Consider the following 23,698-nt stretch of genomic DNA (forward strand, 5'->3'; position numbering starts at 1 on the left):
AATTTCGACACATTTCACTTCAGTTCCCATTTGCTCTCCTAAACCCTAACCTTCATCTTACACTTTTGAAAAGTACTACTAGCTGCATTTTGATCAGCAATGGAGGCGGTAACAAAGATGGCATCCGAGAGACCAGTGGTAATCTTCAGCAAGAGCTCGTGCTGCATATCTCACTCGATCAAAACCCTGCTTTGTGACTTTGGGGTGAACCCAGCAGTGTATGAGCTTGATGAGATGCAAAGAGGGAGGGAGATAGAGCAAGCTCTCTCTAGGCTGGGATGCAACCCTACTGTGCCTGCTGTGTTCATTGGCGGTGAACTTGTGGGTGGAGCCAATGAGGTCATGAGTCTTCATCTTAAGCGCTCCTTAATCCCCATGCTTATGCGCGTCGGAGCATTATGGGTTTGATTTAGCTAATTAACTTACATAACAGGAGCTTAAGATTCCTAGTTATGCATGCTTGATATATTACTAAACAAAAAGAAATGTCGGAGTCGGATTATATAATAAATATATAGCATATATAGAGCATGTAAGAGTTTTCAATAAGGTTATTAACTTATGATGTACTCTAGCTTTTTTGTAATACGCTATGTTTCTTGTTCTGGTTATTATGATAATAAAATCTTACTTTCATTAATCCTCGTACTGTAAGACTTGAGATTCCTAGTTATGCATGCTCAATATATGCATGGCATGCGTGAAATATCTTATCTATACAAGTTTACTTTTACGCGTGAGAAATGATATGGGTCAGAATGAAATGCATCATATATGGGTGAAAAAATAAGTTTGGAGGGAGCGAATTACAGCAGAATTCTCAGCTTTATTGAATTGGGAACTCGCCATGGTTCCTCTTTACTCTCCTCTCTACTGAGGATTATACGATTTGGGCATCTGTAGCCCTCAGCCCTCATGCTATTTTTAATTATTTTTGTAATACAACATATCTATACTACCTATTAAAAGCATTTCCATCTATTTTGGTTGATTTACATCGAGCACTAGACTTATTTCAGTTACTATTTACTTAAATGGTAAATTTTCATGGCTGTTACTGTTCACTTCCACTCATTATGAATAGTAACTGACATGACTGTTACTGTTCCTCATGATTAGTGTCCTGATTACCGACATAATCTCATAAATTTTCTTCCACAGATTAGGACACCTCTGCTCATTGCCCGTAACTGGACAATGGGTAACGGATTTCCAACGCTCACACAAGAAAACATCTTCGGCAGTCGACCATGCGATTTCGGCTTCGACTCCACCTTCGACGGGAAATGTCATTTTTGTAAGCACAAGCAAAATAGGAATAGACAATGAAATAAGAATGTAGAAAATAAAAGATTGTCTAGAATTTGGTGTGGGAAGAGCAAAATTTTTTTTTTTAGTATTTACATACAAAATTTACGAGTAACCGTTAGAATACTTTTTTTTTTTTTTTTTTTTTTTCATTTTTTCTCTTTTTTTTTTCTGGATTTTAAAATATTATTATGACGGAAAATAGTAAGAACCGTAGGATTAAAGTGAGAGTTTGAAATGGATGTCTGCGATGTGGCCATGTGGCTAGTGACCGTTGAAGTAACCGTTGGAAGCCCAGTCAACCATTGTGACGGGCTCCAAGCGTCAGTTTCTATCATGCCACTCTCTTAGGTGGGCACGTTTAGCTGACGTAAGTGTAATAGATTTGGGTTTAGACTAAGAATTGACATGGCGCCATCCATGACTGGTGAGCCTTGGGGACCCAAAAATGGGTGGAGGTGTGTTTGGGATCTAGCCATGTCAATTTAACAAGGGTGAAAATACTATAATAGAACATTATTTGTCAACCAAAAAAATGTGAAAATTCCATTCTAACCTTATTAAAAAAAACCAAAAAAAAAAAAAAAAGGCAATATATTAAATCAAACACAAAACAATTTGCTTTTTTTTTTCCTCTCCCTCAAAGCCAAGTAATACCACAGTTTTTCTCTCTCTTCTCCATAACTTCCAACCCGTTAAAAACAAATCATCACTCTAGTAAAAAAAATTATATATATATATATATATATGTATTTCTCACATATACTCTCACATACAGGGTGTGTGGCCCTTGTTAGTTTATATTAAGAATAGTGAATTATTTTAATTAATTTAGACACACAATGGGAAGTTATAATAATTTTGTATCAAATTCGTCATTTAAGTGATTTGAATAAAAAAAATTCAGCTTATAAATGAAAAAATTATCATGCTATCTTCTTTGTCAAGGTGAAATAAAAAAAAATAAAAAATAAAAAAAAACCCCATGAAATGGGCCAAACGGAAAAAATTGGAAAAGTTGTCAGTATAGTAGGTATTCAAACGTGTTTGGTTTTGGAGTAATTCCAAAGTTTGATACGACAAATGATCTCCACACCACATGCAAATCAAGGCATTTCACTGTTTTCTTGGGGACCTTAAGAAGTTTATGTCCCCAAATTCTGTCGTTTTAGTTTTAAGCTAACCAGGATAGTTTAATAGAATAGTGATATTATGGTTATGGTTACTCCATAAAGTTACTATTACCATGGTAGCTAGAGTTGGAATGTTGCTAGCGATTTCATGGAAATTATGGGTTTGTGTGTAGTGTCTAGTTGTGACGACTATGTATTTGTGTAGTGTCTAATTGCAATGAATCGAAGTACGCTTATCCAGTTATTTTGTACGTAGTCGATTTGTGAGGTAAATACTTGATATGAGCAAAGATGGGTCTAGTCTCGGCTCGGTTGGGTTGTAGCCCCAACCAATGTTTCTCTTCCCCATGTAATAGCTATATTGAGAAATTCTGTTTAAGCCCAAAATTTTCTCTAGATTCCCAATAAAATTTGTATTTTTAACCTTATATGTCATCGTAGGAAATGGCTTAAATATCCATGATATTTAAGTGAATTAAATATTTATAAAATATTTAAAACAAATATAACAAAAGAAAACTAATGAAAATGACTTGAAAACTTTAAGTTTTAATGATAAGGACAAAATAAAAAGTAAAGTGAATAGTATCAGGATTGACTTTTTAGTGTAAAAATATGGTTTTTCGTTAAAATGAATAGTACCGAGAGTTTTTCATTAAAGTTTCAATAATATAATAATATAATAAAGGAAAACTAATAAAAAGGACTTGAAAACATTAAGTTTTAATGATAATGACAAAATAAAGAATAAAGTGAATAGTACCATGATTGACTTTTTATAAATAGGTCAATCATGTATTGTGACACTTAAATGCATTTAACATAAATAAAAATTACAGAATTTATCATCACAGCTGGCACCCACTTCAACTGACGCCCCGTTACTCATATTTTTCATATTTTGGAAGAGGCCAATACAGATTAGATATTACGACACAGCGTCTGATTCTGTTTTTTACACTTGGATTCAGACGCTACATTGCAGTGTCAATTTCCTGGTTCCCATTTTTTTCATTACTCACACGCCTTCTATACTTCATTCTTTGAGTGACTATTAATTTCTATGTTTTGATTCAGACACTGCAATGCAATGTCTGTTTACCTATTATGTTTTACTTTTTTTACATTTTGATTCAGAAACTACAATGTAGTGCCTGTTTCTTAGTTTTTTTTTTTTTTTTTTTTTTTTTTATAACTTTTTTACATTTTGATTCAAACACTGTAATGCAGTGTCCGTTTCCTAGTTCTTTATTTTTTTTAAATATTTTATTTTATTTTATTTTTACATTTTGGTTGAGAAACTACAATGCAATATTTGTTTCATGGTTCTGTTTTCATTTTTCATTTTTTTTTTAAATTTTGATTTAGACACTGCAATGCAGTGTATGTTTCTTAGTTCTGTTTTTACAATTCTATTCAGATGCTGCATTGCAGTGTCCGTTTCTTCGTTCTCTTCCAGTCATCATTTCCACATTTCATGGAGTCTCTCTCGACCCATAAAATTACTTACTAAAAAAAAACTATAAATTTCATATCATAGAACAAAAGGAGATAGAACCCATCAAATTAATCAAAACGCAAAATGATTTCAAACCCAAAAGAAGAAAACATCAAAACCCATAAAATTCATCCCTCGCAGATCCTCATCACGTCTTTACCTGTTTTGGGCTCAACGAGAAGGCCTTGCAAGTGAAAGATGGTGGTAACAAGGCATATGTATTGAAATCAGAGCTTTTTGGGTTTGATTTCGGGTCTTTTTCTCTTGTAGGTGGTGGCAGTGGTGTGTCGTCATCGAAGAGTCCCACCAAGAACAAGTTGCTAGATTGGGAGTGAGAGAAGGATGAGAGAGATCCAAGTGGTGTCCTGGCAGGGGAAGACAGAGCGCATGTGGACAGCTTGACTGCATATTTCGTAGATCTAGTTGGCAATTGGTTGTGGGGTGGAGGAGAAGGGCCGAGCAACATGTAATCACAATTGTTTTGAAAAAAAAAAAAACAAGAGAAAGAACGAGAGAAGGGTAAAATTCTAACTATTGATAATGCATTAAAGCCCATGTAGCATTTATCATTGACCTATAACTAATTAATAAAAATATATCATTGATTAAGTCCTAAACAAAAATATGTCACTGATATATAGCTAAATGGTAAATTTTTTATTGATCTTTGGCTAAACACTACTACAAAAGTACCCAATAGTGTCATTCTAACAAATGACAAGAAAAGCCTATTTATGTCGGATATTAGCAAAAAATCTAACAAGTGCCGAATAAAAGAACCGACATCATTGCTTGTGTCACGAAAAGGCTTTTGCTGTCGGATAGGACTCTCAATCCACTAAGAAAATAGTGTCAGATACAAGTGACATTAATACTCCCGTCGGTTATAGGCGACATTAGTTGGTGAGAAATCCTTACGGGCATAAAGACGATGCTATCACATATAACCAAGGTTTTAAAAGACGCTAGGTATTAGTCGGGCAATGAGTTAGGGCCAAGCGCCTAAGCTGCTAGGCGGGCGCCTAGGAGGACTAGACGAATTTAATTAAATCTATTATATTTCGTGTAAATAAGTGTCTGTTTATACTTAAAATATATATGATTTCATCATAAACTACAAAATGGAATGACATATTATGAGCTATTGGAACATAATGAAAACATGGGGAACAAGTATACAATGTGTGTTCCTTTAAGTATTCAACAAGTCTCTTACAATTTATTGAAAAAATAAAATGTAAAATGAAAATTATCTATTTTCTGTCTAAGTGAATCGAAACATAGGCGGGTGTCTAGGCAGGTCTGGACGGACTAGGCGGGTGCCTTAGTAGGTCTAGTCGCCATTTCTTAATTTTTAAACATCTAGGCATTAATCGGGATAGTGGCCAACCGCTTAGCGCCTAGGCGGGGATTTTTAGTACAATGCATATAACTGACATAAAATATAAAAGTATATAAACCAAATTTATGTTTTGAATAAAAAAAAAATCCTCATTTATCCGACACCCATGCTCATTTAAAAAAAAAAATAAATAAATAAAATCCATATCTGACATAAATGCTTCCATTGGTAATGTTCTTCAACAATATATCTCATTACACAAAGTGTTTAGACAACAAAATTCCCCTTCTTCTGTCGGTGCTACCTTTCTCTTTTCCCCCTTCCCCCCTTCTCTTTTCCTCTTTTTCTTTTAGTGCTCTTCACTGCAGAAAAACAGTCCATCACATGAGAAAACATGAATTAACAAAATTTCAACAACAATTGATGCAAAAAACATCACTAAATATTAACAAATTAGATAAATTAAATGTGGTTTAAATAGAACAATGTATGAGAAATTTGATAATTAGCAAATTAGTCATAAAAATAGATTGAATTGAACAAAAACTACAAAACCATAATAAAATTAGGGAACTACAAATTTTTAGTTAACTTGAAAAAGTTGAAACAAAATCCCTCACTAATTACCTTAGATAAGCAAAATCCCTTACATACAATAGAAAAACAGGAGCAGGAAAGAGAGACATTTATGGTGTTTGGTGTAAATCATGTGTTGTTGTACTAGAGAGAGAAGACGGGGAGATGAGATTGGCGATTGTCATGGAGAGAGTGATGGAGGAACTGGATAAAAAAAATCATGGTAAGAAGATGAAATGAAAAGAAGAAAGGGGAGAAAAGAAGAAAGAGATGCTAGAAAGAAGAAGGGGGAAATGAAAGGGAAATGAAGGAGAAGGGGAGAAAAGAAGAAAGGGAAAATGAGAGAGGAGAAGGGGAGAAGAGAAAGAGAAGGAGAAGGAAAGAAGGAGGAGAGGAGAAGGAATGTAGCGGGAACAAGAAGAAACTGGGGAAGGGAGAAGGCAACGGTGCAAAAAAGAGGGAGAGGGGTTTTATTATGTAGAATTAGTAGTACTGTTGGTTAAAACTGACAACAATATAAAAATTTGTTCGACACACTTTCCTATTGTCGTTGGTTAGAACTGATAGCACACTTTTCAACATACAGAATGGTGGGAAATATCCCGCCCAAAATTCGCTCCCAAAATTTGCTAGGTTTTAAAAAAAAATAATAATAATTGTGTCGAATATAACCGACAACGTTAGTACAAAAAATTTGAAAACATTTGTGTTGGATATAACCACTAGAGTTAGTATTAAAAATTTGAAAATAATATAATGTAATATGACACATTACTTACTCATGTCGGATATAGCTGCCAGAATTGATTAAACATATATAAAAACTAAATCTGGTGGAGTTAAAGGCCCGCTTCATTATTCTTGTCAGAAAGTAGTGCACTGATGTCGGATATAAGCTAGAATAGTACTTTGTTATTTGAAAAAATTTTATCCGACCATAATGGTATAAAACCACCACCACTCTCCAACACATTAAGCCAATTTTGTAGTAGTGAAATTACCTTATAATAAAAACCTATAATTGACACTCTAAAATTTTAATTGTGTACTCGTAAGAATTTTTTTTTTCTTCTAAATATAAAAGGCATATTTGTCAATTTGCCCCCAAATTTATATAGAGTTGTCAATTTTTCTCTGAACTTTAATTTTAGCCGATTACTTCTTTGAACTTTTATAATTAGCCAAATTTCCATTAAACTTTAATTTTAGCCAATTATTCTCCCTCCCTCTCCAAACACCCCCCCCCCCAACTTTTATAAATAGCCAATTCTCTCCCTAACGGTAGACTTTTAAAAAATTTCATCTATTTTGATAATGCAGACAACACATGACAACTGTTTTATCCCACATCGCCCAGGGGAGTGATCCTTATATGTATATTCTCATCTCTACCTAGCACGAGGCCTTTTGGGAGCTCACTGGCTTCGGGTTCTGTAGAAACTCTGAAGTTAAGCGAGAAGGGGGCTAGAGCAATCCCATGATAGGTGACCCACTGGGAAGTTGCTCGTGAGTTCCCAAAAACAAAACCGTGAGGGAATGGTAAGCCCAAAGCGAACAATATCGTGCTACGGTGGTGGAGCGGGCCTGGGAAGTGATCCCGCCCGGGCCGGGATGTGACAACAACTATATGATGTGCAAAAAGAATGAAAAATTGGATATATGAAAATTGGATGAAAAATTTTAAAATCTAAACACTAAGGGAAAATTGGCTATTTATAAAATTCTAGGGGGGTAATCGGCTAAAGTTAAAGTTAAGGGAGGAAATTAGCCTATTATAAAAGTTCTGGAAAGTAATTGACTAAAATTAAAGTTCAATAGAATATAAGTAGTTCTATACAAGTTCAGAGTAAACCAACAAATACCTCAATATAAAAATTTGAGAGATTATATATATTTGTTCAAACCACAGATGCAGCACACTACGAATCGAAACGTGGAGGCAAAACATAGATTTGATCTTTTGAGCTGACATTTGCAAGTCCCACGACAACCCCCGGGACATGCACATGAACAGAAAAAATATGCATAATTTCGTAATTTAATTTTTAGTTTTTCTACAGTGACAACAATCTTCAAATACTTCATGTGATTTTCATTTTTCAATGAAAAACAAAACGTAATTTCGTATGATGCACTACAGGACTGTTTGGTAAGATTACAAGATTGTTGTATATATACAACTCATTTACACATGCCACTACCATTTACTCTTTAACTAACAAACTACATACCTCAACAAACAAACAAATATCTAACTAACTCTAAGTATTATCCAATTGAATCATTTACACAATTACCCTCAATATCCCCCCTCAAACTGAGCTGATGATTGCTAAGTGAGAGTTTGGATTGTAGAAGTTGAAATCTATCCTTAGAGAAAGCTTTAGTACAAATATCTGCTAGCTGATCCTGTGTGTAAACATAATGAACAAAGATTTCTTTGGCCAAAACCTTTTCTCGAATGTTGTGGTAGTTAATCTCAACGTGCTTGGTATGAGCATGAAACAACGGATTATTGGCCAAAGAGATAGCTGAAACATTGTCACACTAGAGTTGAGGAATAAAATTAGTTTTGTAGCCAATATCAACCAACAATTTGTAGATCCAAGTGATTTCTGCAGCTATGTTGGCAAGTGATCGATACTCAGCCTCAGTGGACGAGCGAGCATTAGTGGGTTGCTTTTTGGCATTCTAACTAATAATGGATGAGCCTAGAAAGATGCAGAAACCTCTAGGAGACTTTCTATCAATTGAGCATCCTGCCCAATTAGCATCGGAAACTGCTATAATTAATGAAGTGGATGAACTTTTTGAAAACCACAATCCCATATCAATAGAGCCCTTAAGATACTTGAAGATTCTTTTCACTGCTTGATAGTGAGATTGCCGAGGACTATGCATGAATTGACAAACAAGATTCACAAAATGGAAAGATCGAGTCTTGTCTAGGTTAAGTATTGAAGAGCTCTCACTACAGATCTTTATTCTGCAGGATTCTCTAGTAAGGGAGATGTGTAGTCCAATTTAGAAGTACACAAATGAGTGACACAAGGTTTTGCTCCATCCATATGTGCTTTCTTCAACAGATCCAATATGCATTTGGTTTGAGAAACGTATATGCCCTTAGATGATCTTTTCACCTTAATACCAAGAAAGTAATGTAGAGCACCTAAATCCTTGATGGGAAACATAGAACTGAGCTATTACATGTTTGCAAGTTGGAGGTGAGGGTCTAGTGACAATGATGTCATCAACATAAACCAAGATAAACACCATTGGATCTATTTTGACAAATAAAAAGTGATCAGATTGAGAACCAGTGAATCCCATATATGTTAAGGCTCAATGAAGTTTCTCATACCAAGCCTTGGGAGCTTGTTTTAGGCCATAGAATGACTTGTGGAGATGACAGATATGAGTATGATGAATAGGGTCTTCAAGGCAGGTGGCTGTTGCATAAACACATGCTCAGTGAGATTACCATGCAAAAATGCATTGCTTACATCCAGTTGATTGAGAAACCAGTTATATTGTGCTGCCAAAGTGAGAAGAATTCAAATTGTGACAGGTTTAGCAACTGAACTAAATGTCTCAGTGTAACTTAAACCTGTTTGATGGTGAAAACCTTTGGCAACTAGATGTGCCTTGTACCTGTCAATAGTACCATTAGGTTTCCTCTTGATCCTGAATACCCACTTGTAGCCTACTATATTGGTAGAATGAGATTTAGGAACCAAAAACCAGGTGCCAGTTTGTTTCAGTGCAAGGAACTCATCTTGCATAGCTTTAACCTAGTGTGGATATTTGGAGGCTTGAAGATAAGTAGTAGGAACATAATTATGAGAAAGGTGAAAAGGTAAAGGGTGCTTTGTTGTAGTTAAAGGTTTAGGCTTGTAGATACTAGATTTTGATCTGGTTTGCATTGGATGAATGTTGATGGTAGGATTTTGAGGTGGTGGATATGCACTGGTTGGAAAGGCTAGAGATACTTGAATATGCTCATATGGAGAGACTTGAGTATTCTCTTAAGTGTGGAGACACTTGATGATACATGAACAGGTGTGAATTTGCTTGTAGAAAATGTCAATTGAAATGGAATAGAATGACTCAAAGAGATATTGGATGAGGTTGATGTTGAACTTGTTGTAGGAAATTGCTTGTGAAAAGGAAAGCTTGATTCATCGAAGATAACATGTCTGGAAACATAGATCTTGTGTGAGCTGAGATCTAGACATTTGTAACCCTTGCGATTAAAACTGTAACCCAGAAAAACACATTGTTTGCTTTTAGGATCCAACTTGGATTGAGAATAGGGTTGCAACCAAGGAAAACAACTGCAGCAAAATATTTTCAGAGTCTGATAAGAAGTGATTTGTTGAACAACAATTCCCATGAAGAAGCCTTGGATGCAGCATGCATTCTGTTGATCAGATAAATTGCAGTAGCAAATGCATGATCTCAATAGATATGAGGAACTTGAGATATTGTCAATAAGGTCTTTGTTGTCTCAACTAAGTGTCTGTGTTTGCTCTCAGAACAACCATTTTGTTTTGGGGTGTGAGAACAACTTAGTTGATGATTGATGCCATGCTCAATAAGAAAATTGGAAAATTGAGAGCTCAAATATTCACCACCAGCATCTGAAACTTGCGAATCAATTGAAAATGGTTCAAGATTGGTCCCAATGCAGAATAGCACAGGTCCCCAACAATATGATCACACTCCACTGAAATTCAAGAGTTTGACAGAAGTGTATGCAAATGAAATCTGTGTATAGTTGAGCCTGAAAGTTTTGAGGAGGCAGCCAAAGATGAGTAATGGCAGAAGGCAATGGAGGCAGAAATTGCTACGATAGAGAAGAATTGCACTTGGGAACTTGTTGACAGACCATTTGATAAACCAGTAGTTGGTGTCAAGTGGATCTACAAGACAAAATTGAACCTAGATGGATCCGTACAAAAGAATAAGGCCAGACTGGTTGCAAATGGGTATTCTCAAAAGCCTGCGATTGATTTCAATGAGACATTTGCCCCTGTGGCAAGACTTGATACCATTATAACTCTAATTGGTTTAGCTACACAAAAAGGGTGGAAGTTGTTCCAACTTGATGTGAAATTTGCATTCTTGAATGGGGTTCTAAATGAAGAAGTGTATGTTGATCAGCCACTTGGATTTGTGATTGCAGGTAAGGAGGACAAGGTTTACAAGCTCAAGAAGGCTTATATGGTTTGAAACATGCACCAAGGGCCTGGTTTAAAGAGATTGACTTTTATTTTTGTAATGTTGGCTTTCATAGAAGTCCAAGTGAGGCAACTCTTTTTACATTAAGGCAATTGAGGTAGGAATTCTCATTATTTCCTTATATGTGGATGACATCATATACACAGGGAGTTCTAGTGTATTGATGGATGAGTTTAAATCAGAAATGATGATAAAATATGAGATGTTGGATCTAGGTCTGTTGCATCACTTCTTGGGGCTTAAAGTAATTCAAACAAAAGATTGCATCTTCCTGCATCAAAAGGAATGTGCAAGGACCTAGCTGGAGAAGTTTAGATTAAAGGATTGCAAACCTGTTGCAACTCCACTTGCAGCAAATGAAAAGTTAAGCAAAGTTAATGGGAGTAAGATGGCTTATGAAAGTCTTTATTGAAAGATTGTTGGTACTCTGTTATACCTAACAGCTACAAAACCTGACATTATGTTTGCTGCAAGTTTGCTAGCAAGATTCATGCATAATCCAACCAGAAAGCACATAGGAACTGCAAAGAGGGTGTTGAGGTATATCCAAGGAACTGTGGACTACGGAATTGCATACGAAAAAAGAAAAGATGTTGTGCTTATTGGCTATTGTGACTGTGACTGTGACTGTGCAGGGAGTGAAGATGACATGAAGAGTACTTCGGGTTATGCTTTCAGTTTTGGTTCTGGAGCATTTTCTTGGGCCTCAATCAAGCAAAATAGTGTAGCACTGTCCATTGCAGAGGCAGAGTATGTAAGTGATGTAGAAGCAACTGCACAAGCCATTTGGTTAAGGTTTGTTATATCAGACTTTGGTAAGGAACAAGTGAAGCCAACTCATATTTTATGTGATAACACCTTTGCCATAGCAATTTCGAAGAATCCAGTGGCACATCATAAGACAAGGCATATCAACAGAAGGTTTCATTTCATCAGAGATGCATTGCAAAATGGTGAGATTGATCTAGTGTATTGCAACATTGAGGAGCAAACTGCAGATATATTTACAAAGGCCTTGGCAAGGGATCGATTTGAGTACTTGAGGAAAGCTTTGGGGGTGATTTCTGCTAAACACTTAGAAGGGAGTGTTAGTGTGTAAGAGTATTAGTAGAAATAGGTTTAGCCATTTTGCTTGTTTTAATCAGAGCTCTTGGATCATATTCCAAATGGATGCTCTAGATAAGTTAAAGTACGTGATATTGTGTGCCACATGTAACTATCTCATAGGATAGATGACATGGAGGGTTGAGATCATTTCTTTCTGTTAAAGGAGAGAGAGCGGTTTAGTTGCAATATCCGATTGCATTGTAGAGAGAATAATGGAAGCAATGAAATCAGTTTTGCACTCATCACTGTAAATGCTCTCTACAGCTTTCATTCTTCTTTCTTCCAGAAATTCATACAAACTCCATTGAATCACAGCACAAAACCTATACTCTAACAGGACAAGCCTACACCCAGCTTCAATGTGCATTGTTATTATTTATTCTTGTGATTGTGTTCATATGGTGCATTGATCTGGTTAATGCGGGATGATGTTGGTGAAAGCTAAACCTTAATTATAATTTTTCTCAAACAGCATGCGGCTGCTGTATTTGGGAACAAAATGATAGTGGTTGGTGGTGAATCTGGGAATGAATTGCTAGATGATGTACAGATAGGATATCTTTCTTTGTTGGTTGTATTTGTATGTATGTTTCACAGCGTACAAGTAGGAGACAAATATAGTTTATTATAGTAAACAATTGCTGAACAACATCAAGACACAAAACATAAACACTTGAATAGGACTAGAAGAACGAATTTTTAGTTGAAGATGCTAAACGGACATGGTAACCGGTGGTTCCATATCTGAATAAAACTATAGAGAACCAATAAGTGTAACTAATTGCTAGATTGTTAGAATTATATACACCTTTCTTACCATGTGTGTAAGTTATGTCATGCTTAGGAATTGTGAATTAGTTGCCTAATCTTCCGTTTAAAGGAAAACTAATGAAAATGATTTGAAAACTTTGAGTTTTAACGATAATGACAAAATAAATGATAAAGTGAATAGTACCATAATTGACTTTTTAGTATAAAAATATGGTTTTTCATTAAAGTGAACAGTACCGAAAACTTTTCGTTAAGGTTCCCTTTGTTTAATGGAGTGATAAGTTAATGGTAAACAGTCTCACCCCACATATCTCACGCATGGCAGGTTGCTCGCACTGGTCACACTGTAGTCACGGCAAGCTCTTCATTAATCCTATTTGGGGGTGAAGATGCTAAAAGGAGGAAATTGAACGATTTGCATATGTTTGATCTGAAGTCGTTGACCTGGCTACCCCTTCATTGCACGTGAGTGGGTTTTTCTCAAGTTGTGGGATTTTGATGATATTGTTCTTTGATGGAACCACCTACAACAAATATTACGTTGCACATGGTTGCTAATGAACCTCTCTCCATTTTTGTTTGGTAGACACCGTTGTCCTTTCGACTGAGATTTTGTCTCAACTTTGTTATAGCTTAATATACGTGCAGCGGAACAGGACCATCTGCGAGGTCCAACCACGTAGCAGCTCTTTATGATGATAAAACTCTTTTTATATTTGGAGGCACATCAAAATCCAAGACTTTGAATCATTTGTGTTCGATGGAATTTGAAACTGCGAGTGAATTCTCTCTCATTCTTGTATCTTTTAAACTGCAGGATTATGCAACCAAATATTTCATCTCCTTATGGATGAGAATGTAAAGTTTACCAATGGCATGGCTTTTTTTCTCAGCTGGAATGGTCAAGAATAAAGAAACGAGGTTTCCGTCCATCTCAAAGAGCTGGTTGCTGTGGCGTCCTATGTGGAACCAAATGATATATTGTTGGGGGTGGAAGCAGGAAAAAACGTATGCCTCGTAAGTGCTTGAAACATTGAAAAAGGATGCAACACCAACACCTTGTATTGACTTATCCGAATATAAAAATTGAAAATCTTGGAACCTTGTTGGTTAACATTGATATCTAAGCATTTTGCCCTTAAGGCAGTTTTTCCCTTAATCTTTCCAGGACATGCTGAGACTCTGATTTTTGATATTTTGAAGCTTGAGTGGTCAGTGGCCACTGCATCGCCTCCTTCAATCACCGCCAATAAGGTTTGCAACGGTGATTTTTACCTTTGGCATAATTTTCATTGGTGTTGATTTCTTATTTTCCTTTGAATAGCGTAGTTTTAGCAAGGGTTTCCTTTAAAATATCGTAGAATGGCTGGTACTTTAAACACGAATCTTATGTTATATGTTCAGGGTTTCAGCCTAGAGCTCGTGCAACACAAGGAAAAGGATTTTCTTGTTTCTTTTAGGGGATGCAGAAGGGAACCAACAAATCAGGTTATTAGAAACTCGTCCTTCTGTTTTTGACTTCAGTTGAATTCTCAGGAAACTTAACCTCATTACCTCAACTTTTTTGTTACAGGTTGAAGTACTGACCATGGAAAAAAAAGAATGATCCATGAGTTGTCGATCTTTTCCCTGCAAAGGCCCTGCGACTTTGCTACACAGGAAACGCTCATCATCCACTGGCTTGGCCGGTCAACTGAGTAATGGTTCTTCCCTGCGTTCAGTTAATTCGGTTACCAGACAAAATCTTGCATGAACAACATGGTTCTGGAAGAAAATCTTTGTCAGGGTCCTTGCTTGTTGATTGGCAACGTTTCCCTCAGGAAACAATTCCACGACGAAGAAGAATACCACACAACTGTTAAACTTCAGAAGTTGTTCTTTGGTGTTCCTTGGATGTCCGCATGGCTGCTGGGAACCGCCTTAAAATCTGTTTCCCTGTGCCCAGTCATTTGTCATTTAACGTAACATAGTTTGAGGATTGATGACTTTATATTATGTTGATTTCAGGCAACAGAGAAAAAAAAAACAGTCAATCTGATTCGGGAGTCCAGACTAACATATTTGGATGTAAGACACTTTTCGGAGGAGATGCTTTCTGAATATGATTTTGAAAATTCAAAACCTCACCATCATGGAACTGGAAACCTTTCAACCAAGGTTCTAAAAGATGCAAGACGTTAGTCGGGCGGCGGGCTGGGGCCTAGTGCCTAGGCAGCCAGGCGAGGTCTAGGTGGGCGCCTAGACGGATTAGGTGGATTTAATTAAATCTATTATATTTCTTGTAAATAAGTGTCTGTTTATACTTAAAATATAAATGATTTCATCATAAACTACAAAATGGAATGACATATATATTATGAGCTACTGGAACATAATGAAAACATAGGGAACAAGTATATAATGTGTGTTCCTTTAAGTATTCAACAAGTATCTTACAATTTATTGAAAAAATGAAATGCAAAATGAAAATTATCTATTTTCTGTCTAAGTGAGTCACAACCTATGCAGGTGTCTAGGTGGGTCTGGGCGGGTTAGGCGGGTGCCTAGGGGGTCTAGGCGCCCTTTCTTAATTTTCAAACGCTTAGGCATTAATCGGGGCAGTTGCCAACTGTCTAGCGCTTAGACGGGACCTAGGCGGGGATTTTTAGAACATTGCTTTCAACTGATAACAACGATGTCATGGTCCCACAAAATGATAGTAAACTAGGGGCCCTATCAACTCCTTCAAGTATGTACCACTATTATGAATCCAAGATGGCCACACTAATAAGAAAGAATGAAATTTTACAAGGGCAGTTAGCTGCTGCGTTGGCCAGCCGGGAAGCTGCTGACAAACTACTTGGGGTGATTAAATATATAATGCAGGAGCTCCATTCAACTAGAGGAGTCCTTGCCGGAAAACGAGCAAGGTCATTCCAACTACAGCTATGAAATTTTCACTAACTACTGAATTAAGTTGCCTCTAAACTTTACAAAATCTATATGTCAACGGTTTAGTTCTTTATTTTGTAAGCCACCATCGACATCCTCTACTTGTCGCCGTGCAGGTTGAAGTTTTCCATCTCAAACAAAGATTGCAGTCTATGGAGAACCGAGCACCTACTCCTAGGAAACCTTTCTAGTCTGTAGAAACAAAGAACGGACTTGAATATCTTATGAACGGAGGGCAGGGAGCTGTTCAACAAATCCCAACTGCCCTCCAATGGCACTGAACCAAACCCATACCAGCCACAACGCTTTTGCTTGGTTATGAGACCAGTCGGGCGCCTTGTGGAGCTCGGTATGGAGAGTCCGACTTATTCTACCGTGTACATAAGTGAATCCGTCACCTTAACATGTGCTTTTTGTTTTGGTCCGAACCTTCAAATGTGTGTTGATATGAACCATTTGTGGCCTTTTTCCACGTTCACATGAAGAAAACATTGATTCTGATGTCTCATGACTACTGAAGCTAATTTTTGTTCTTTGTCAAAATCAACTTTCATGACAGATAACACAATTATGTATAGACGACATTGTACTAGGGCAGCCGTATGCACGAAGGTTTGCAAGAACATCTAAATCCAGTTAGTACAAAGGGCGAGAATATGGACTCCACTCTATACAAGTTGCATTGTAACATGAGAGATCATAATGAATTACACTTATAGACAACAAAATTGGTAAAGAAATGGAGATGACAAGGTTGCCACCATTAGGAGGATTGCCTTGGTCGCAAAGATCGTAACTACGCAGAAACTGGTGAATATTCTCTCCTTCTCCCAATATATGCTGCATGACCTTACGCCTTCCGTTGGTGGCCTGTTGTGACACGGAAATCTAAGAATTTCATTTCCAGGGGGTCAGTTTGCTTGCAGAATTGCAAAATCCCCCACTCTACTTCCAATGATGGCATTCTTTGCAACTAGAGTCTCGTCATGGAAGCTGTAAGAATACTCGTGGTTAGCATAATTCAAAGAAGCTCAGTCTCTTCTTGGTCTGCATCAGCATCACCGATCTCATTTTCTTCATCATCTTCTTCAGGTGCATCTGGATCCACCCCCTACACAAAGTACAACTTTTAAACTACATCTTGCTGAATGGCCTCACCATTGTTGAGCAAATCATTATATTAAACAATCTAAACCAAACACCCAATCACTCATTTAAGCTATATACACAGGACGACAGACCTTCATCTGTTTCTCTAGGCGCTCTAAACCTTTTTTCGCAGCTTCATTCTGGTGGTTTATCCTGCAATTCATGTCAGAAAATAAAATTGAGCACTTTATAGTCATAAGATCATACAGAATTGCACAACAGATCAAAAGTGTGTTATAATCCCATGCCACTAATAGTTGGAATTTAATTTCTTTAACGACCTCAATTATTATTCAGGACAACCACCTTAAATTGCTATTTATGGGATACCTAAACTTTCCACACCACACACAAGCACACGCAAGCAAATAATTAATGAGAATGCACATTTTTAAGTCCTAACAGTGAGAAAGTGATTCTGGATATCCAAAATAACACTTAACCTCAATGCAGCTTGATAATGCGACAACGCCTCTTGGAGCATATTTGTTGCAGCAAATACTTGAGCAAGTTTCACATGCAGAGAGTCATCTGCCCAGTCCTTCAGATATCGCTCTAGCAGTGACACAGCATCCCCATTGCGGCCTTCATTAACATGGAGCTCAGCTAGAGCTAATGCAGCTCCAAGGTAACCAGGTTCCAGCCTAAGGGCTGACTCATAGAACTTTTTTGCCTGTTTCAAGATTAGGTTGAATTCACAAGTACGTCAACTTGACTTCTGAACTCATGCTGAAATAATCTGTTATGGGTTTACCTTCTCCCTACCACCAGGGTTACTCGCATGTACATCCCCGACCAATTTTAAAGCCTTCGCAGATTGAGGCATAGCCTTCATAGCCTCCCTGGAAGCATATAAAGCCTCTTTAATTTTAGAGAGAACTAAATATGAATGAACCAAACCTGAAAACATATTTGAGTTACCAATCATAAGTTTCTGCAATTACTTCATATTTCTCTCTTTTAAAAAATGGTTGAATCGAATATGAAAAACTCAATGCCGACAATAGATGCATGTCATGCTCATGAGTATTTTCCTTTACAAGTCCCACCTTGATATGAACGAATATCAGGTCTCAACTCTTGAGCTGCCCTGAAGGCAACTACAGCTGCTTCTGCTCGCTTCATTGATAACAACAGGTTACCCTGAAAGCTTGGAAGAATTCATTTTTCCTCATTGAGAACAGGGTAAGAAGAAAGATATGGTGATATTTTTTAACACAGATGCTGCAGCTTATTATATATAAGATCATATCAGTACCTTCATTATATAACCAGGGATGTGCCTCTCATCGATTCGTATACTCTGATGCAAATAAATAAGAATCTTATGAGATATATAAATAAGGTAAATTAAAACAGCAAACATAAAGTACAGACCTTATCAACATAGGATAAAGATCCTCTCTCATCTTTCCTTTCCCAAAGTACAGATAAGGCCACAAATACTTCTGGCCTTGTAGAATCAGCAATAAGCAAATCATGCACTAATTTATTGAGCTTCGGAAAGTCAGACTTTGTCTTCAGAAGCATTGCATACTCATCCATATATGTTACAACACATGGATCAATTGATCGAGCCTGCAAAGAATAGAAGCATCAAAACGTGAGTTTGTATTTGCATGACATGCATTCATTTAAGGGCATAAGAGCAAGCATGCTCAAGGGCATGTGTGTGTCTGAGAGAGAGAGAGAGAGAGAGACGGACATTTGCATCACCATAATGACCAGAAATTACCTTTTCAAAATTCAATATAGCCTCATCGTTTTTCCCAATAATAGCTTCAACCTTTCCATGCAAGTTTTTACATATACAAAAGCAGAAATCAAAACCTAATTAGAAACAACATAGGACAACATTTAAGTCTATTAAAAGAAATTTAACCCAAGTAATCAGAATCAAAGCGCCCCTTGCATTCATTCAGCGTAAATTTGAGGTATTTCTTAATAAGGCCAAACATTGTATTTTCAGAAATAAATAAAAATAAATACATGGGTAATTACAATTCTGTAAGTTACTTATGCCCATAACACGAGCCAAAAATTAGCAGCAAGATTTTCATAGATAATTCTATAGAAGGATGAAACTGTAATTATCCTTTTTGTTTTAGCAGTGAGGTTAGCATTTTGGTGGTTGGTAAATAGTGCCATTCATTGTAAATTATACCTAACAGAGAGCAGCTGCAAATATCTAGTTGGAATGGAAACTTAAAAGAAGTAAACAAGGAACCTAGATACTCGTGGTACATACAGATGAGATTTGGTTGTCAGAAACCTACTCCTCCCATCATAAGCAATCAGTGCACATATTTGCTTATTATCAAGCAAAATCAGTAGACAACACTACACCATTATTGTCATTGTAAAAAGTGCAAATAGTCACACATACAATTACTTCTAACCTTTGCAACTTCAAGTAAGAGGTGTAAATTATTAGGAAAACATTGTAAAAGATCCATAAAGAGTTCCAGACCACCTGCAATGCCAAAGTTAAATATATAGACTGTAAATGCAAGCAGAATTTCCACTAATAACATAATGAAACTACATCTAGGATCGGGAAAAGATGTAAAATAAAATAATGCGAACTGCAACAAATTTCTAACAACTTTCTACTTCCTTATAGGATATCATCCAATATGAATTCTAGAAGTAATATGTTGAGAATGAGTCCCACATTGATGGGAGGAGGGCCCTTGCATGGGTTTATGAGTAAGTTAGGCTACTCCCCATATTGCCAATTGGTTTTATGGTGGAACCTCAACTTTGTTCATGGTATCAGAGTAGGTTGTCCAACGTGTGAAGCCAAATGGCCACATGCGCTCCATGTCACCCTGTTTTGTTGTCCACGAGTTAGGCTTGAAAATTCGCCACACGTGAGGAGGCGTGTTGAGAATGAGTCCCACATTGATGGGAAGAGAGGCCTTGCATGGGCTTATAAGTAAGTTGGGCTACTCCCCATATTGCCAATTGGTTTTATGGTGAAACCTCAACTTTCTTCATAATACAACTAATCTATATACAACAAAGACATTAACCATAATAATCCCCATTTTTATCTATGCAAAATCCCCCTTACTTCTTTGCCCGAAAAAGGGGCATTTGCACAGGGGTTGTTGACAGAGCAATATGATGACCATCCATTAGTTGTATAAATTTACAAAATGAAGTGTCAATGCATGCAGTGTTGACGATGAAGCAAGCCTTATCACGACAAAAGACTTATTGAATATGTTCTCAAGTTTCCACAAACACACATTCAAATAAAAACCCAAGAGTAGAGAAGAAAATATTCCCACTACCTCTGTAATCATTCAAAGCAACGCAACACTGAGCCTCAACATAGCGCTGCACAGAGAAAAACAAATGTAACGACTTTGTTGGAGTAATCAGGCTTTCCCCCTTTCAATCCATTACGTACATCCCATCATAGAACTGCTCAGTTGTAACTTGTGAAAGAACAAAATTATGCAAGCTAAATTGCACAATGCACATGTATTCTTTCTAATGCATGACAAACCAACTACATAGGCTGACTAACAAAACACTTCATCCTAGGTACTATGACAACTACTCTCTTTTGGCAATATCAGTCTATCCAAACAACATTACAATATTTGTCACGATGAGTGTCACGGCTCAAAGTGGATATGAAGCCATCTGCACATAGCATAAAATAAATAAACATAGACCAAATGATAGCTAATGATAAACGACCTCTGCTTTCCCAATTGTTACTTGCATGCAGCCAACAGCTTGAGTCAAAATGATCAAATGGAGCCCTCCCACTTCTATTTGGAGTCTGAAATTGAGAGTCAAGAAGCAGAATTGAAGAAACATTGGGATAGACATCTAATTATAAAGCTTCACTACATACGTAATCAGAAAACAATAGGCCCATGAGCTCTATGTCTCATATGGCCCCCTATAATTTCTGTTTTTCTACATACAGCATAAGACAAAGACAGCTTCACTGTGAAAAAACTTTACAGGACAAACCTGAGGAATCAAGGAAATAATGTCTTTGGCAGCAACTCCTAATTCTGCTAAAGCTACAATAGCCTCCATGACATAAGGGCAGTGCCTGTTGAAAGCGCCAAAAATGAAGCAGCATGTATATAACAAGATGAAGTCAAGACTGCTAGCAGACCAGAAATCATTAATACATTTGAAGACATCTACGAACTGAGTTGCAACAGGAAAGGAATTCACGTGGAACAATCTACATGAGAATAAAAACATATGGAAATGGATACACTATAGCCCAATTAAACTTAGGGGAGCAGAAGATGGAAATCCAAAGACTTTTACATCCATAGCGATATAACAAGGGATCCAAAGACTATTTCTAAAGTAAAGGTGCAACCTTCTTTTATAATATAGGAGCTACCAGAAAAAGAAAGCATATAACAAGGTACCTAAAGGGTTGCAGAACAAAACACTTATAATCTTGCAATTGACCTCAACCTTCCCACCCTTTAATTACTTCAATTACAGTATCCAAGTCTTAAAAAATTAATTTCCATGAGAAAATGATATTGCTAACATCAGAGAAACAAAGAACTGCCTAATTCTTGAGATTCAGAGTAGTGCAGCATAACGATCACAAGATTTTATTAACTAAACAAGTAAGAGACTCAAATTATCTGCATTAATAAAAATACAAACTGAAACATGAGAATCACAATTTGATTGACAAACCTTAGACATTCTTTGAAACAAGAAACAGCAGAACGATTCTGTCTAGAAAACCGATACAGCTTTCCCATCAAGAGATTCATCTGCAAGTTTCTGAATTTGCTTGGGATGTTGTCCATCTGTAAAGTTTATATGTGCATCAGACCCCAGGAAGAATGTTCAAAAAGTGACATAAGAAATATAAGTGCCTATTGATATTGATGAGAAACCAATGGGTAGTATTTTTTCTTGCAAAACCAGCTTACAAAGAAAAGGTGCCCTGTGCTTATATGCTACATATTCCCAAGGCACCCAGCTGACGTGTGACTATGTTAACAAATTAACAATATATATAGGACTAACGAGAAATAGATAGGAAAAAAAATAAAAAATAAAAAAATAGAGAAGATAAAAAGAAAGACAAGGAGGCAAGCAAAACGAACAAAATTAACATGGACGTGTCAGGATCTTTATACTCAGTCCTCAATACTAAGTTACTAACACAGATAATATGCAAATTTCCCTGCCCATAAACATTTGAGCATGCATGTCTGTACCTCGGAAAGGGCTGTTCCATTCTCACCGAGCGCAAAGTGACTGGATGCAATTTTGAACTTCACCTGTCATGTAGCAAAGAAGGGAACTTTGTATAAATAGCGCCAAACAAAAAAAAGAACCACTATCATGCTTTGGTATAAGCTGAAAACAGAAACAACTATTTGGAAAGTGAAAGTGGCCTACCTCATTCTCATTAATTCCTGAAATATTAAACAAATTTGGAGAAGACGACCTAGTTGACGACAACGAGCTTCTAGTAGCTGGTGCATTTGTCTTGGAAATCATCTTGCAAAGCTGCAACGCTTGCTTATACATATGCTGTCAACAAAAAACAAAACAAATATATAGAATCATCCAAAAATCATTAACACGGCAGCATATTAATCGTAAAGTAAAGAAATCCAGCTTTGGTTAGATAACGAGAAAGTATTAAATTGACATTTTCACTTAATGGGTTAAGCTAACTCAGTAAAAAGTTATATAATCCTTCCAACTTTGTTGCAATCACTAAGAGTGTTAAGTCCACTACATTTGTGCAAGATCACTACTTTGTACATTACAAAACGAAATAAGCGGAAAATGTGTGATTTTTTCTTACAATTGCTCTGCGAAACTCCCCTTCGCGATACAACGAATCACCAACAAGCACCTGCAAGAAAAAATACACAATTCAATTAACAACAAATAAAAAGAGGGAGAAATACATGGACTCATGGAGTTGAATATTCTGACCAAGCTTTCAGCTTTAACGTGCGGATTGATTTCGGCATTAGCGGCCGGAGACGAAACAAGAAAACAACCCTAAACCCAAACACAAACAACATTTCAATAGCCGGAAAATTAAGAAACTGGAGAGAAAATTTGAAATTGGAGGAGCAGGAGAGGAGAAGAAAGATTACGAGCATTTGAGCTGAGTTGTAGAGGCCGTGCTCCATGAGAGTGGCGATTTGATCCTTGGGGACCTCCATTTCTGGGAGCGAAAGTGAGTAAAATTTGGAAGTTTTTGCTTCCGATACTGAGATTTATTGAACGATTGCCGTCAGTGTCTGTGAGCGAAGTCTAAAACCCGCTGTCTCGTACAATGAGAAGAGTAATGCCAGCTGATCAAATTTAGTCGAATCCTTTTTCCATTAATGTTCATTGATATAGTACGGTAAGTTTTGTAGCTACTGTTTATATTTAATTTTAAATAAAAAATTTATAATAATTTCTGATCGTACGATGTATGATGAACAGATGTGATTTGAGGATGTCAGGATTCTCACTCAAAGTTGATGATTAAAAAGAAAACTAATGAAAAAAACTTCAATATTTTGAATTTTAACAAAAAAGTTATATACTAACTTTATTTAATAGTTAGGACAAAACCCAATATCAAATAAGCTCAATAAAACTGGGCCAAACAAGGTA

The 23,698-nt window shown here is 36.6% G+C and overlaps 2 protein-coding genes and 1 pseudogene across 2 annotated transcripts; 2 read left to right on the forward strand and 1 right to left on the reverse strand.

The window, feature by feature from the left end:
• LOC137738309 (monothiol glutaredoxin-S2-like) lies at positions 1 to 631 on the forward strand. Its single transcript, XM_068477948.1, has one exon. It carries the CDS (start codon positions 100 to 102, stop codon positions 406 to 408), a length of 309 nt encoding a protein of 102 aa, XP_068334049.1. The 5' UTR covers positions 1 to 99; the 3' UTR covers positions 409 to 631.
• A 10,056-nt stretch (positions 632 to 10,687) lies between these two features.
• LOC137736176 (uncharacterized) lies at positions 10,688 to 16,098 on the forward strand (annotated as a pseudogene).
• A 471-nt stretch (positions 16,099 to 16,569) lies between these two features.
• LOC137738263 (anaphase-promoting complex subunit 7-like) lies at positions 16,570 to 23,319 on the reverse strand. Its single transcript, XM_068477892.1, has 18 exons — positions 23,188 to 23,319; positions 23,021 to 23,089; positions 22,887 to 22,937; positions 22,472 to 22,606; positions 22,288 to 22,350; positions 21,755 to 21,870; positions 21,053 to 21,137; positions 20,796 to 20,855; positions 20,356 to 20,401; positions 19,456 to 19,529; positions 18,792 to 18,842; positions 18,434 to 18,634; positions 18,315 to 18,359; positions 18,106 to 18,199; positions 17,811 to 17,956; positions 17,500 to 17,729; positions 17,149 to 17,209; positions 16,570 to 17,018 (listed from the first exon to the last, which is right to left on the reverse strand). Exons 1-18 carry the CDS (start codon positions 23,254 to 23,256, stop codon positions 16,929 to 16,931), a joined length of 1,686 nt encoding a protein of 561 aa, XP_068333993.1. The 5' UTR covers positions 23,257 to 23,319; the 3' UTR covers positions 16,570 to 16,928.
• Between the last annotated feature and the right edge of the window lie 379 nt (positions 23,320 to 23,698).

Source organism: Pyrus communis, chromosome 6 (genome assembly GCF_963583255.1).
Source record: "Pyrus communis chromosome 6, drPyrComm1.1, whole genome shotgun sequence".
NCBI lineage: Eukaryota > Viridiplantae > Streptophyta > Magnoliopsida > Rosales > Rosaceae > Pyrus > Pyrus communis.

Excerpts from the sequence above, each read along its gene's own strand:
- LOC137738309 (XM_068477948.1), top strand. The coding sequence starts at position 100 with ATGGAGGCGGTAACAAAGATGGCATCCGAGAGACCAGTGGTAATCTTC.
- LOC137738263 (XM_068477892.1), bottom strand. The coding sequence starts at position 23,256 with ATGGAGGTCCCCAAGGATCAAATCGCCACTCTCATGGAGCACGGCCTC. Across the intron at positions 22,938-23,020 it reads ACGTTAAAGCTGAAAGCTTG|GTGCTTGTTGGTGATTCGTT; the intron begins GTCAGAATATTC and ends TTTTTCTTGCAG. Across the intron at positions 18,200-18,314 it reads TCCCTGGTTATATAATGAAG|GGTAACCTGTTGTTATCAAT; the intron begins GTACTGATATGA and ends CCAAGCTTTCAG.